The sequence below is a fragment of the Phacochoerus africanus genome, chromosome 15 (genome assembly GCF_016906955.1).
Source record: "Phacochoerus africanus isolate WHEZ1 chromosome 15, ROS_Pafr_v1, whole genome shotgun sequence".
Classification (NCBI taxonomy): Eukaryota; Metazoa; Chordata; class Mammalia; order Artiodactyla; family Suidae; genus Phacochoerus; species Phacochoerus africanus.
This window is the reverse complement of record NC_062558.1, coordinates 11,649,940-11,665,427: the sequence shown is the minus strand read 5'-3', so window position 1 is coordinate 11,665,427 and position 15,488 is coordinate 11,649,940. Positions and strand designations below refer to the sequence as shown.

The following is a 15,488-nucleotide window of genomic DNA, read 5'->3' as shown; positions in this document are numbered from 1 at the left end:
GGCTATGGTCTCAGGAAGAGTGAGAGAGATTTGGAATCCAGTCTGATCACACCAAGTACACTGAATTTGTCTCTCTGTTCCCCCTGTCCTGGCTCCAGAGAAATAAGACAGTCCCTAATGAGACTGGTGCCATTCTGTGTAGTTAGTTTCTACACCTTGAGCTCCCTCATCTCAGAGATCTTATCTCTGGTTTTGTCTTTGTTCTAAGGCCTCATCAGGTTGTCTTTTCTCCCATCCTGGACATGGAATCTAGATCTTCAATTTCAAAACCAAATTTGAAATGGAATCAGGATAAAGGTTGTCTGAAAATGCCTTGATGAGGGTGTGTAATTGAGAGGAGTGTAGCTGGCATGACACTGTACTTGAATCTTCTCCTCAGGGTGATCTTGGTCTTGTTTTAAGGTTCTGATCTTTTCCGAAATCAGTTCCTAGCTCTTCTGGAATCCAAACCTGGATTCCAGACTCTTCAGTGTTATAAAAGGCAAGTCGTTCGGTAATACAACATGGATAAGGTTTTGGTCGAAAGTGCTGATGAGGATTTTCAGTTGATTTTCTGTGAATTTGGTGCAGCTTGTATTTACACTTTGCTGCCGCGGTGTTGTCTTGGGCTATGTTGAAAGACAGTGATGAAGTCTAAGGAGACCTTCATGATCTATTTTTAACAACTCTTTTAAAATATAAAAACCAATTCTTAGCCTTGTGGGCCACACACAAGCAGGCTGTTTGCTGGTTCCTGCTTAGTGTTACTGTAAGATAAAGCTCCAAAAGTGAATTTGATCAAAGAGTATCCATTTAAAATTAGGAAAGGAGTGTCAAAATGCTCTTGAAAAGACTTTGCCAGTTGATAGTGTTAATATTAGGATGCATTTGTAGAGATTTTTTCAAACATTAATTTTACCTTTTATTTCTCTTTCTGACATTTAGCATTGTGTTTAACTCCATGTATAAACATTCCTGCCTCTCCGTTTATGCAGAAGCTTGGCTATGGTACTGGAGTAAATGTCTACCTTATGAAAAGGTGAGTGTAAGATTTCAGATTAAGGAGTTCCCGTGTAGCACAGTGGGTTAAGGATCTGGCATTGCTGCAGCTGTGACACAGATTCAATCCCTGGTCTCGCAACTTCCACGTGCTACAAGTGTGTCCAAAAAAAAAAAAAAAGATTTAAGATTGATGTTTTTATGTGAAACCATAGTTCCACTGTACTTGGAGACAAAAAAGAATACAAAAATGCAAATATTATGGATTTGGGGTATGTTCATAGATTTGCCTGGTATACTTTTCTCCTAATGTCCTTCTGATGGATTATTAAAAGAGAAGTAATTTGCCTTACAATTTTTTCTTCACTTGTGTAAAAAGGGAAGAGGACCAAGGAAAGGGGTTTCTGTCTGATAGTAACACAGGATTCTCAGTAAGAAAACTTCAAAGAGGATAGTGTTGGGGGATCAGTGACTATTAATCCCTTCAGTCTGGAGAGTTGCCTTCTCAAGATATTCTCTTCTAAAGAAGTGAATGTTTTTATTTCTTACATCATCATTGTTAAGTAGAAAGGGAAAGTATGCGATTTTACAGTGGAAAAATTGTATTAAAAGATAGTAGAATAAGTGCTAATAGCTAATACTGTTAGTACTAAACATGACAACAAACACGTCTTTTTTTTTTTTGCCTTTTAGGGCTGTTGCACCTGCGGCGTATGGAAGTTCTCAGGCTCGGGGTGGAATTGGAGCTGCAGCTGCCGGCCTCACCACAGCCACAGCAACGTGGGATCTGAGCCATATCTGTGTGCTCACAGCAACGCTGGATCCTTTAATCCACTGAAGAAGGCCAGGGATCGAACCTGTGTCCTCATGATTACTAGTCACGTTCGTTTCTGCTGAGCTATGATGGGAATTCCACAAACACATTTTTTAAAAAGTTGTTTCTTTTATTCATTACTCTCTACCTAGTTTCATGTTTACTAAGTGGCAAACAAGCCGTTATGAATTGCTTAACATGCTCTTGGAATCAGCCTCACTAGTCCAACCCAGGGTACCGGAGCTTCTCTAGGTTTATATTGTTTCCAAATAGAAATACTTTAAAGAAAAGTCAATGACTGAAAAGCCATGGCTCAGAGGTTAACGAACCTGACTAGGATCCATGAGGGTGCGGGTTCAATGCCTGGCCTTGCTCATTTGGTTAAAGATCTGGTGTTGCTGTGAGCTGTGGTATAGGTCGGATCCTGAGTTGTGGTGGCTGTGGGTAGGCTAGCAGCCGTAGCTCCGATTTGCCCCTTAGCCTGGGAACCTCCATATACCTCAGGTGCAGTCTTAAAAAGCAAAGCAAAACAAAACACCTGCATTAGTTTTGTGAAGGTCCATTTTTTACTGTCTAAAACCCTTGTCTAAGCTATTTTGAAGGAAATAATTTCTCACAGCTTCATGGTTAGTCTCATTTTTTTTCTCTTTAAAAGAAATATTTTTAAACATGAAGTGTGTTAACAACGTTATACTGCATGTGATTTAATTTAAAAAAACTTCAAAGTGACTGATATTGAAAATAGTTCCTGCCTGACCGCCCCCAGTTCTCATAATGTGGCCCAGTCAGTCTGGGATTTTTCTTTGCTACTAGCATAGTGGTTTCCTTTGCTTCTCTGGAGAAGTGGATCCACTGTTTTTCTGTTTCTTATGTCTTAGTGTTTCTTAGTTTACACCTTTGGTAGCTCCCCATGAAAAGATGCACAGAAAGTTGTTTTTTTTTGGCCGCAGTGTGCAGTGGCTTGAGGTGGGATCTATTCCCAGACCAGGGATTGAACCCAGGCTGCAGCGGTGACCGCTGGGCCACCATGGAGCTCCTGAGAATTTGCATTTCTTTTTTTCTTTCTGGTCTTTTTGCCTTTTCTAGGGCTGCTCCTGTGGCATATGGAGGTTCCCCCGCTAGGGGTCTAATCGGAGCTGTAGCCGCCAGCCTATACCACAGCCACAGCAGCGCGGGATCCAAGCCGTGTCTGCGACCTACACCACAGCTCACGGCAATGCCAGATCCTTGACCCACTGAGCCAAGGCCAGGGATCAAACCCACAACCTCATGTTCCTAGTCGCATTCGTTAACCACCGCACCATGACAGGAACTCCTTATGTGTCTGTTTTATGTTATCTATTCTTCCCACTGTCCTGCAACCTTATATGATCTTTTGTTTGTCATCAGTGTTCTGAATTTCACAACGGCATGCATGGGTGTGGGCCTCTTGGAATCTGAAAATTCCTATTCTTAAATAGTAACTTTGTTGATCATTTTCACTCCTGTTGTTTTGTTCTCTATCTTGGAACTCCTATTATTTGTGTGTTGAATTTATTGGACTGATCTTTGATCTACCTTTTTCTTTTTTTGTCTTTTTGTCTTTTTTCTGTTTTCTGGGAGATTTCTTCATCTTCTGATACTTGTATTTAATTTTTCAATTTTGTATATCTTGTTTTTAATTAATTATCTGAAAGATTTCCTTTTTAAAATGGCACCCTAAGTCTCATGGGGGTGCTAGAATTATTCTTTATCTTGATCTGGATGTTGGTAACAGAGTTATGTACACATGAGCAAACTCACTGAGCATCTTGTATGCATGTGGTACATAGTCATGACTTAACTCTGTTCCTATATATGCTTCACAGCCCCTCAACTATGCTAGTCAACTGCAGGCTAAAGTCCCTCTGCTTTTTCCCCCTCTAATTTTTTTTTTTTTTTTTTTTTTGCTTTTCAGGGCTGCACCCACAGCATATGGAGGTTCCCAGGCCAGGGGTCAAATTGGAGCTGTAGCTGATGGCCTATGCCACAGCCACAGGAATGCCAGGTCCGAACCATGTCTGCAACTTACACCACAGCTCATGGCAATGCAGGATCCTTAACCCACTGAGCAAGGCCAGAGATTGAACCTAGGTCCTCATGGTTACTAGTTGGATTCGTTTCCATCACACCACAATGAGAACTCCTCATTTGCTTTCATTTTAGTGGTGCTTGGGAGGGACCAAAATTATATGTGGTATAATTTAATTCAGCTATCATTTTAATTCAGATGCCTCTATTTTTTAATGTTAAATCAAATTTGCATTGCTAGATTAAATCCAACATTTCTGTGATGTATTATTATTTTTGAGTAAACTGAGGGATTCATTTTGCTGGTTTTTTCCTAAGAATTTGTGCATCTGTGGTATAAGTAAAATTGGCTTGTGATTTTCCTTTTTTTTTTTTTTTTTTGTCCCTATTTGATTTTTTTTAAATTAGGGTTAAGTCAAGGTTATACTAGACTCATAGTCCCTTTTCATTTTGTTCCCTGGAACACTCTGTATGTGATTGAGCAATATGTTCCTTTAGAGTTTAATAAACTCATGTATAAAATTATCTAGATTTTGTATTTCTTGTAGGAAGATTTTTAACTCTATTACATTTCTTCTTTAATCAGTTTTCTTAGACTCTTTTTAAAAATAATTTTTCCATTTTGTCTCTTGAATCTATTGACTTAAAAGTTTTGGAATTCACTTTTTTTTTTCTCTGCTGAATATATAGTTATGTCCTCATTTTTGTTTGCAGTATTATTTGTGCCTCCTTTTTTTTTTTTTTCTTTGTGCAACCGCAACAGAAATCCTGTTTTATTAGTATTTTCAGTGAACCAAGTTTTATCTTGGCAAAATTTTATTCGGCTTTCATAAATATATTCTTGTCATACTGTTGGTTAAGGTATATTATGGGAAAGGTGAAGATGGACTTGTTCACTGAATTTTTTTTGCCTTTTTAGGGCTGAACCCGAAGCTTATGGAAGTTCCCAGGCTAGGGGTCAAGTTGGAGCTATAGCTGCTTGTCTGCACAGCAGCCGCAGTAACCCAGGATCCGAGGCTTGTTTGCAATCTACACCACAGCTCATGGCAATGCTGGATCCCCGATTCACTGACGGAAGCCAGGGATCAAACCCGCATCCTCATGGATCCTGGTCAGGTTCGTTACCACTGAGCAGTGATGGGAACTCCCCTGAATTTTAAATAATCGAGAGCTACAGTGTACCCCTTGAAACTTGGAAAATGTATTTTTCATAATGACATGGAATTATTATCCATGCTATTATTATCTAAAACTGGAGGTTTGAGAATAGTTTAGATAGACTTATACATGATAGATATACATGAATTAAAAATCTTGGGGTTCCCATTGTGGCTTAGTGGAAACGAATCTGACAAGCATCCATGAGGACGAAGATTCGATCCCTGGCTTTGCTCAGTGGGTTAAGGATCTGGTGTTGCTGTGAGCTGTGGTGCAGGCCAGTGGCTACAACTCCAATTCGATCTCTAGCCTGGGAATCTCCATATGCTGTGGGTGTGGCCCTTAAAAGACAAAATAAATAAATAAATAAAAATCTAGTAATCCTTAGAATGCTTTTTTAAAAAATTTTTATTTTATTGGAATGCAGTTGATTTACAATGCTGTATTAGTTTCAGGTGTACAGCAAAGTGAATCAGTCATATATATAAATATATCCATTCTTTTTTCCCATGTAGGTTATTAAAACTATTGAGTAGATTTTCCTGTGCTCTACAGTAGGTTCTCAGCAATTATCTGTCTTATGCAGTAGTGTGTGTATGTTATTCCCACCGTCCCGATTCCTCCCTCCCCCCAACAGTTTCGCCTATGGTAACCAAAAGATTGCTTTTGAAATCTGTTTGTTTCTGCTTTTGAAATAAGTTCTTTTGTTTCCTTTTTTTCTTAGATTCTACATATGATATTTCTCTTTATCTGACTTACTTCACTTAGTATGATAATCTCTAGGTCCATCCATGTTGCTACAAATGGCATTATTTCATTCCTTTTTATGGATGAGTATTCCATTGTATATATGCACCACATCTTTATCCATTCCTTAGTTGATGGACATTAAGTTGCTTTCATATCTTGGCAATGCTGGATCCTCGATCCTCTGAGTGAGGCCAGGGGTTGAACTCATATCCTCTTGGATACTAGTTGGGTTTGTTACTGCTGAGCCACAATGGGAACTCCTGTTTGTCTTTTTGATATAAAACTCATGAGGTGATTGTATATTTTGAAGATTAATCCCTTATCAGTCACTTCATCTGCAAAGATTTTTTTCCCATTCCGTGAGTTCTTTTCACTTTTTAAGTGTTTTCTTTTGCTGTGCAATTTTAAGTTGCTTTTTTTCCCCCTACACTGTATGTTCTTGCCTCCTTTGCCATAAATGAGTTGACCCCAGGTGCTTGGGTTTATTTCTGGGCTTTCTGTCCTGTTCCACTGATCTAAATTTCTGTTTTTGTGCCAGTACCATAGTGTTTTGATTACTATAGTGTTTTTGATTACTATCAGTCTGCAGTCAGGAAGCCTCATTCCTCCAGTTCCATTTTTCTTTTTCAATATTGCTTTGGCTATTTGGGGTCTTTTCTGTTTCCATACCAATTTTAAAGCCTTTTGCTGCTGTATAGCACAGGGAACTATATCCAGTCACTTGTGATGGACCATGATGGAGAAGAATGTGAGAAAACAATGACATATATGTAAAAATGATATATATATAAATGGATCACTTTGCTGTACAGCAGAAATTGATGGAACATTGTAAACCAACTATAATAATAATAAAAAATAAAAAATAAAATTTTTGTTCTAGTTCGTGAAGAAATGTCACTGGTCAGGATTGCATTATATCTGTAGATTGCTTTGGATAGTATAGTCATTTTGACAGGATTGATTCTTCCAATCCAAGAACAGGGTATGTTCCATCTATTTGTGTCACCTTTAGTTTCTTTCATCAGTGTCTTAGTTTTTAGAGTATGGGTCTTTTGTTTCTTTAGGTAGATTTGTTCATAGGTATTTTATTCTTTGTGATGGTAAATTGGTTTCTATTGTTTCATGTTTTCATGGTTAAACTTTTTTTCCCTTTTTTGGTTGCCCCACGGCATACAGAGTTCCTGGGACAGGGATCAGATCCAGCTTGCAGTCTCAACCAAAGCTGCAGCTGTGGCAATGCCAGATCCTTAACCCACTGTGCTGAGCTGGGAATTGAACCCTTGTCTCAGTGCTCCTAAAATGCTGCTGATCCTGTTGTGCCACAGGAACTACTAAACTTTTTTTTTTTTTTTGTCTTTTTGCCTTTTCTAGGGCCACACCCACGGCACATGGAAGTTCCCAGGCTAGAGGTCTAATTGGAGCTGTAGCTGCTGGCCTATGCCAGAGCCATAGCAACGCAGGACCTGAGCCAGGTCTGTGACCTACACCATAGGCTCATTGCAACGCCAGATCCTTAACCCACTGAGTGAGGCCAGGGATTGAACCCGAAACCTCATGGTTCCTAGTCAGATTCCTTAACCACTGTGCCACGACGGGAACTCCAGGGAACTCCTAAACTTTTAATCTTTAAATTTTGATGCTGTTTGACTAGCTCTCGTGCTTAGATACCATACTTTGTCCTTTGTAATTTGCTGTGCTCATAAATGCTTATCTTATTAGGCAAGCAAACCGTTCTCTGACTTTGTTTTACCTTCTCATTTATTTAGGCCTTAAAACATTTATACTTTTTTTTTTTTTTTTGGTGCTATTTCTTGGGCCACTCCCACGGCATATGGAGGTTCCCAGGCTAGGGGTCGAATTGGAGCTGTAGCCACCAGCCTATGCCAGAGCCACAGCAACTCGGGATCTGAGCCGAGTCTGCAACCTACACCACAGCTCATGGCAACGCCGGATCATTAACCCACTGAGCAAGGGCAGGGACCGAACCCGCAACCTCATGATTCCTAGTCGGATTCGTTAACCACTGCGCCACGACGGGAACTCCAACATTTATTCTTTACATAATCTTAAAGCGGCTGAATCTTCCTAGAAAATAGTTTCCATGTGGCTGAGCGGCTTTAGAGCCTGACTAGGATTTGAGGATGCGGGTTCGGTCCCTGGCCTTGCTCAGTGGGTTAAGGATCTCGTGTTGCTACAAGCTGCAGCATAGGTCACAGATGTAGCTCTGGTATTGCTCTGGCCGTGGTGTAGGCTGGCAGTTGCAGCTCGGATTCGACCCCTAGCCTGGCAACTTCCATATCACACAGGCCAGGGATCGAACCCACCACACCTTCACAGTGACCAGTGATCCATGACCTGAGCTGCTGCAATTGGATTCTTTTTTTTTTTTTTTTTTGTCTTTTTAGGGCCACACCTGTGATATATGGAGGTTCCCAGTTTAGGGGTTGAATCAGAGCTGTAACCACCAGCCTACGCCACAGCTCACGGCAACGCCAGATACTCAACCCACTGAGCGAAGCCAAGGATCAAACCTGCATCCTCATGGGTGCTAGTCGGGTTCGTTAACTGCTGAGCCATGACAGGAACTCCTGCAGTTGGATTCTTAACCCACTGTGCCATAGTGGGAACTCCTGGTTTTCTCTTTTTAAATTAATCCTTCCCTTCTAGTAATAGATGTCAGACTTCTCTTGTAATCAGTGGATTTATCTGCTGTATCTAAATCAAAAGGACATGTAATAGAAGTGTTGATAGTCTAAAATGTTTCAAATTTCTTTTTAAAAATTGAAAAAATTTCTTTTTTTATTTACAAGTTCTTTTCAAAGTTTGGAAGTTCTTATTAGTCATTTGAAATGTATTTATGTTATCCACCTTTATGTGTATTTTTGATTAATTATATTTCAAGATCTCCAAGAGGTTTGTCTCATTCTCCTTGGGCTGTGAAAAAGATTAATCCTAGATGTAATGATTATTATCAGAGTATGTATCAAAAGAGACTGACTGATGAAGCTAAGATTTTGAAAAGCCTTAATCATCCAAATATTATAGGTAAGTTTAGATTTATTTGGTAACACAATATTTGGTGTAGTATTCTGTCTATCTAGAAATGGTTTATATCATATCTTAACTGGTTTCTCTAATAAAAAAGAAAATAGTGATGGAGTTTGGCAGGAGTTCTCCTGTGGATTTAGGATACGATGTTGTTGCTGCAGTAGCTCGGGTTGCTGCTGTGGTCTGGGTTCAGTCCCTGGCCCAGGAACCTCCACATGCTGCTGGTATGGCCATGCAAAACAATAACAAAAAAGCCATCTCACAGCAATAGATATAGTCGTCATAGTGCTGGTACTGTGGAGAATTCAGGAATGCAAAATGATCTTTGTGAATGTAATTTCCTTATTTTCATTTTTTTTTTGTCTTTTTTGCTATTTCTTTGGGCTGCTCCCACGGCATATGGATGTTCCCAGGCTAGGGGTCGAATTGGAGCTGTAGCCACCGGCCCACGCCAGAGCCACAGCAACGCGGGATCCGAGCCACGTCTGCAACCTACACCACAGCTCACGGCAACGCCGGATCGTTAACCCACTGAGCCAGGGCAGGGACCGAACCCGCAACCTCATGGTTCCTAGTCGGATTCGTTAACCACTGCGCCACAACGGGAACTCCCTTATTTTCATTTTTAATGTAAGTGGGGCTGGTGATATCACTATATTTAGGAACTCGTAGAGTATTAAAAATATTTCTATTTGGATACTGTTGGCAAACACTGAAGGCATTTTAAAATTAAATCTACTGAATAGCTGCTTCATTGTATATTTGGCAGTGTGTTAATCCATAGCTGTTTTTAATTAAATTATTATAAAAAACTTAAATACTGTTCTTCCCTATTCCAGTAAGACAATATCATGTTTTCTTTAAGGTTACCGTGCTTTTACTGAAGCCAGCGATGGTAGTCTGTGTCTTGCTATGGAATATGGAGGTGAAAAATCTCTGAATGACTTAATAGAAGAACGAAACAAAGATAGCCAAGATCCTTTTCCAGCAGCCATAATTTTAAAAGTTGCTTTGAACATGGCAAGAGGGTTAAAGGTAACTGTGCTATATTATATTTTAAGACTTTAGTGGTGCATGAAAAAACGAACTACTTTGTACATGTAATTACAAGGTGGATTTTTCTGTTTCCCAAAGAGGAAGTTGCCTCAAGTTAAAGTCTTTATGGAACCTCTCATATTGTGAAGAGTACACTCTTTACTCCTTTTGATTAGCAGAGTATTGTTCGAGCCCTTCACATAGCCTGAAATAACCCAAGTCAAGTGGTTTTGCTTTGGAAATCACATGTTAGATGTAGTTGAAAGGATTAATAAATTTAACACAAGTTTAGTCATTATTCCTGGGGGTGTACGCTAACCCTCTGTGGCTGTAAACAAGCCTTTCAAAGATTGCTCTGAGGTATGTTAAGTTTTTGGACATGATGGATAGACATATGTAAGATTAAAAAAAAGTGTTCTCCGTGTTACGCAAATAAATCATTGTGCTTTGGATAGTAACATTGCAAGAAATCAAAAGAATTCTGAATCCTAAATAGCTTAAGTAATTATGAGTCCAGGAAATTGTTGCATGACTCAAAAACAGATTATGTAATAGTATTAATGTCAACATCGCATGTTAAAAGTTCAAATAAAGTTGATTCATGAAACATGAAACTGAAAAAAGGGCAAATATTTCTAAATATATATTTTAATATGTGTATAGAATAACTGATTTTAAATGTGTCGTATAAGCTAAATTAATAATTTGAATTATTCAATAGTTATTTTAAATGTGTATTATAATGGAATTAATAAATTACATTGTAAATGTATTTGAACATATTCAATTTATGATCAGCATTTAAGTTAAGGATAGTAAGCATTCCAAGTTAAATACAAAGAATTATTTCTATGCTAAAAAAAAAAAAAGAATTGTTTCTGCATCATTTTCAGGCCCAGCTCACAGAGGAGATGCTCAAATGCTGATGGATGAAAAACAAATTTCAGGACATTTTTTTTTTTTTTCTTTTTATGGCTGCACCTGCAGCCATATGGGTTCCTGGGCCAGGGGTTGAATTGGAGCTGCAGCTTCGGTCACAGCCACAGGCAGCAACACTGGATCTGAGTTACCTCTGCAACCTATGTTACAGCTTAGGACACATGGGATCCTTAACCCACTGAGAGAGGCCAGGGGTTGAATCTGCATCCTTGTGGACACTACGTCATGTTCCTAATGCACTGAGCCACAACAAGAATTCCCAGGACATTTTTTACTATGAATGAATTTCATCACTTGTCAATTCTAGGAAAGGGTTAATGTGAGAACACAATATAGTTTTAGATTACATTATTCTTCCTCTTCTGCCTGTGAATTATATGTAACATTATCTTAACAATTTGAGGAAACTATTTGTGAAGATTACAAAATTATTTCTAAAAATTACTAGCCTCAAGTAAAATCGCATTATATTTTGAAATCTGTAGTAGCATCTTTGATGTATAAGTTATGTGTGGTGGGTTTAAAAATTAAAAATTTGCTTAGAGTTCCCTTCCTGGCTCAGAGGTTAATGAACCTGACAAGGATCCACGGGGACGTGGCTTCGATCCCTGCCCTCACTCGGTGGGTTAAGGATCTAGCATTGCCCTGTGGTGTGGTGTAGGTCACAGATGCAGCTTGGATCCCATGCTGCTGTGTCTGTGGTATAGTCAGTCAGCTGTAGCTCCACTTTGATCCCTAGCCTGGGAACTTCCATATTGCTGAGGTGCAGCCTTTAAAAAAAAAAAAAAATTAGCTTATGTATAAATAGATATCAATTTCCAAAGAATCTTTTAGACTTCTGGTCAGTATGGCAGACCAAGATAGCATGAGATGTTCCCTTCTCTAGTTTTAAATAATTTGAAATGGTGGACAGATGTCAACTTGTAGGTTAGGAAGGGAGTTCAAGTTGTTATTTTTGTATAGAAATTTGTCATACATTTCTGATTAGTTTGTATTGTTGCTCAGATGTGTTAAATTTTCCACTATTTTAGTATCTGCACCAAGAAAAGAAACTGCTTCATGGAGATATAAAGTCTTCAAATGTTGTTATTAAAGGTGATTTTGAAACAATTAAAATCTGTGATGTAGGAGTCTCTCTACCATTGGATGAAAATATGACTGGTAAGTGGAATTCTAATTTTTAAAATTGTTTTTATAAAATATTAAATTTGTTTTTGCATATTTTAAAAGTAATAAGTTCACATTCTTCAAAAATCAAAAACTATTTATAAATAAGTATACAATTAAAAAAATTCCTTCTTTCCTGTCTCTCTTCCATCCAGCCTCTAACCTCTTCCCTTGTCATACACACAGGATAAATTATTGGTTTCTTACTAATAAATATTTTAACTGAAGAAACATGGGTATCTATTTCTAACCTGGATTGAGATTTTTAAGTGGTGAGAGATTGGGGAATAGAAAATAAATTTTTTTTTTATATTACTCAAATGAGAAAATAAAATTTTTATAAGGTGTTATAAAGGAGTTCATTTAGTGTTAGCATAGCGACAATATTTGGGAAACGGCTAGAAGAAACTGGAGTGGGAGTAGGAAAGAGGGGTGCTGATAAAGGCCAGTCTTCTGCTTTTAGCCCCTTGGCCCACCCCAACTCATTCAGCTCCCTTTATTGTGAATATTATTAACCATTCTCTTCTCAGGGAACTGAAGATCTGTTCTTAATGAGAACCAAAGCCAGCCTCAAAGAGGAAGCCTCTGCTTTCAACATACTCTTGAATAAATTACATTTAAATTTGCTTCTTTATATAAATATAAGATAGAGGGAAGGCTACTGATACTGTTTAGAACTTATGTACACCATAATTTCTATCTCAGGTCTACAAGTTGAATTGAAGAAAAAAGCCAAGATAAGTAGGTTGATTTTATAACGATGTCTGTAGTCATTAATGAATATAGAACTGGCACAAACCCTTAGGCTAATAAATAACTGCTACAACGTTGATACCTTAGGAAATATATTTAGAAATTGTCAAAAAGAATAAAAATAAAAGGACATCTAAGAGAATTGTTGTTTCTCTACACCCCAGCCAACTGATGAGCTTTTTGAATATTTGACTCTCTGTTGGGAAAAGGTAGTTTTTTTATGAGGTTGAGTGTGTCTTCATGTTTACTGGCTGTATTTATTATACTTTAAACTACCTGTTAAATCATTTGCCCACTTTGGGTCATTTGCCTTTTTTACTAGTTTCTGGTGTTTGCTCTTCTGACCATTTTATCTGTATCTCACCTGTTTTAGTGACTGACCCAGAGGCCTATTACATCGGCACTGAGCCTTGGAAACCTAAGGAAGCTCTAGAGGAAAATGGTATTATTACTGACAAGGCAGACATATTTGCCTTTGGCCTTACTCTGTGGGAAATGATGACTTTATCTATTCCACACATTAGTCTTCCAGATGATGATGATGAAGGTATAACTACATAATTTTAACATAAATCCCAATCTCTGTTTGAACTCAAGATTAGCTTATAAATTTAAAAGAGCAAGTTGGAGTTCCTACTTTGGCTTAGTGGAAACAAATCTGCCTAGTATCCATGAGGACGCAGGTTCAATTCCTGGCCTCACTCAGTGGGTTAAGGATCCAGCGTTGCCATGAGCTGTTGTGTAGGTTGCAGATACGGCTTGGATCTGGCATTGCTGTGGCTGTGGTGTAGGCCGGCAGCTTTAGCTCCAACAAACCCCTAGCCTGGGAGCTTCCACGTGCCATGGGTGCACCCTTAAAAAAAAAAAGAAAAGCACAAGTTTTTTGATTTAGCAGCATGAGATAAATTATTCTAATACTGATGACCAATTTGGTACTATCTTGGTTTAATCTCATAAAGATGAGATGTAGCTTGAGAATAAATTGAGAAAATCCGGAGTAAAAAGTTACTTTAAAAACTCCCCTTGGAAGTTCCCTTGTGCACGCAGTGGGTTAAGGATCACAGGCTGCAACTGTGGCACAGGTAAAATTCTTGGACCAGGAACTTCCACGTGCAGCAGGTACAGCCAAAAAAATTAAGAAATCCCCTTACCTAAGAAAAAGATTGGAAAACTACCATAGTAAGGGGTTTGAGGTTGATGACCTTTAAACCCACTGACAACAGCAGGACAGCTGAAGACTGTTCAGCTGTCTTATGCCAGGAGGCTGATTTTGAGCAGTCACTAAACTTTTCTATGATTTAGTGTTTTGATTATTTCAATCTTCACTCCTCCTGATCAGATAAGACTTTCGATGAAAGTGACTTTGATGATGAAGCGTACTATGCAGCCTTGGGAACTCGGCCACCTATTAATATGGAAGAATTGGATGCAACGTACCAGAAGGTAATTGAGCTCTTCTCTGTATGCACCAATGAAGACCCTAAGGATCGCCCTTCTGCTGCGCACATTGTTGCCGCTTTGGAAATGGATGTCCTGTGATCACCTCACACTCATGCCTACCACAGCTTCAAAAGTATGGTTCGGGTGTATAGCTGTTCTGTTTACCATAGTACATTTATATCGCTACCATGATGATCCATAACTGTTAGGCTGTTTGGAAGTAACCTGTTTTAGGACCATAGATAACACCTTGATAACATTTGAACAACTATTTTTATTATAAAGGTATTACATGTATGCTTACACTGATAAGCATTTGAGATTGTAGAGGGCTTTCTATAAAAGTTTAAGAAACTAGCTACTCAAGTATTTGAACTTGTTTATACAGATTTAAAACACTAGCAATAAAGTGCTGTAATCTCTGATGTCTAACATCTGGATTAAGTGACCATTATTTTTATTAATGCTCTTTCTCATTCTTTTAATGGAGCTATTGAAATTAGCACTTTGTATATTACAAAATAAGTCTACATTTGCTTTTTTAAAACATTAAACCTTTTGCTGGTCTTTCCTGGTTAATGTGCTTATTAACTATGGTCACTGAGACTAAGAGACCTGGGATATGGCTTGAGGGAGGAGCTTCTTGGTTATCTCCAGATATTCTTGGTTAAGGCTTGTCTTGCTTTCTTGGCTCTACCCAGATCTTTAGTTTTTGCTCTATTAAATATATTTTCTGTACTGATAGCTTTTAAATGTTTTAATTTACTAATCTGTATCATATGCATTTCATAGTATTGTAAAAATAAAATTCTAACAGAATATAGAATAAAGGACACTTTAGTTACCAGAAAATATATTATTTTGTACTCCCTTTATTTGAGTGTTATTAAAATTACTGAGTGAATGTGAGTACATTTCTTTCTCTCTCTTGATCTTATTTTAATATGTAAAATGAGTGATTTTTTTTTTTTAAATGGCCAAACCCATAGCATATTCCTGGGCCAGGGATCAAACCAGTGCCTCTGCAGCAATCCAAGCTGCTGAAGTCAGATTCTTAAGCCACTGCACCACAACAACTCCTGAATCGTTAGTATTTATCTATAAGCCACAATTCCCTGGGATTTTTCAGTTATTGAATTGTGCTTGTGAATCTAGGTGGTATGCCCAGACTAAAAATTACTGTCATATGGGGATCTTGGATTAAGAACTGGTCCACTTTGAGCTTTAATTTTAGAATTCAATGAGGTGTTCCCTTTTAGTATTGTATCAAGCAATATTGTACAGATCATTAATGGTTTAATTGTCCATCAAAATACTTTAAAATACCAAGAAAATAAATTGAAAATATTACTTA

At 38.2% G+C, this 15,488-nt stretch overlaps 1 protein-coding gene across 3 annotated transcripts in view; it reads left to right on the top strand.

Annotated features, from left to right (window-relative positions):
• The window catches only part of PBK (PDZ binding kinase), a 33,463-nt gene extending 18,477 nt beyond the window's left edge, over positions 1–14,986 (top strand). For all 3 annotated transcript variants that reach the window (XM_047762168.1, XM_047762165.1, XM_047762167.1), the window contains exons 3-8: positions 925–1,018; positions 8,655–8,797; positions 9,666–9,835; positions 11,806–11,935; positions 13,068–13,241; positions 14,034–14,986. In XM_047762168.1, the coding sequence (XP_047618124.1) occupies positions 925–1,018; positions 8,655–8,797; positions 9,666–9,835; positions 11,806–11,935; positions 13,068–13,241; positions 14,034–14,233 (911 nt within the window). In that variant the 3' untranslated portion in view covers positions 14,234–14,986. The remainder of the gene's footprint in view (positions 1–924; positions 1,019–8,654; positions 8,798–9,665; positions 9,836–11,805; positions 11,936–13,067; positions 13,242–14,033) is intronic.
• Positions 14,987–15,488: the final 502 nt, after the last annotated feature.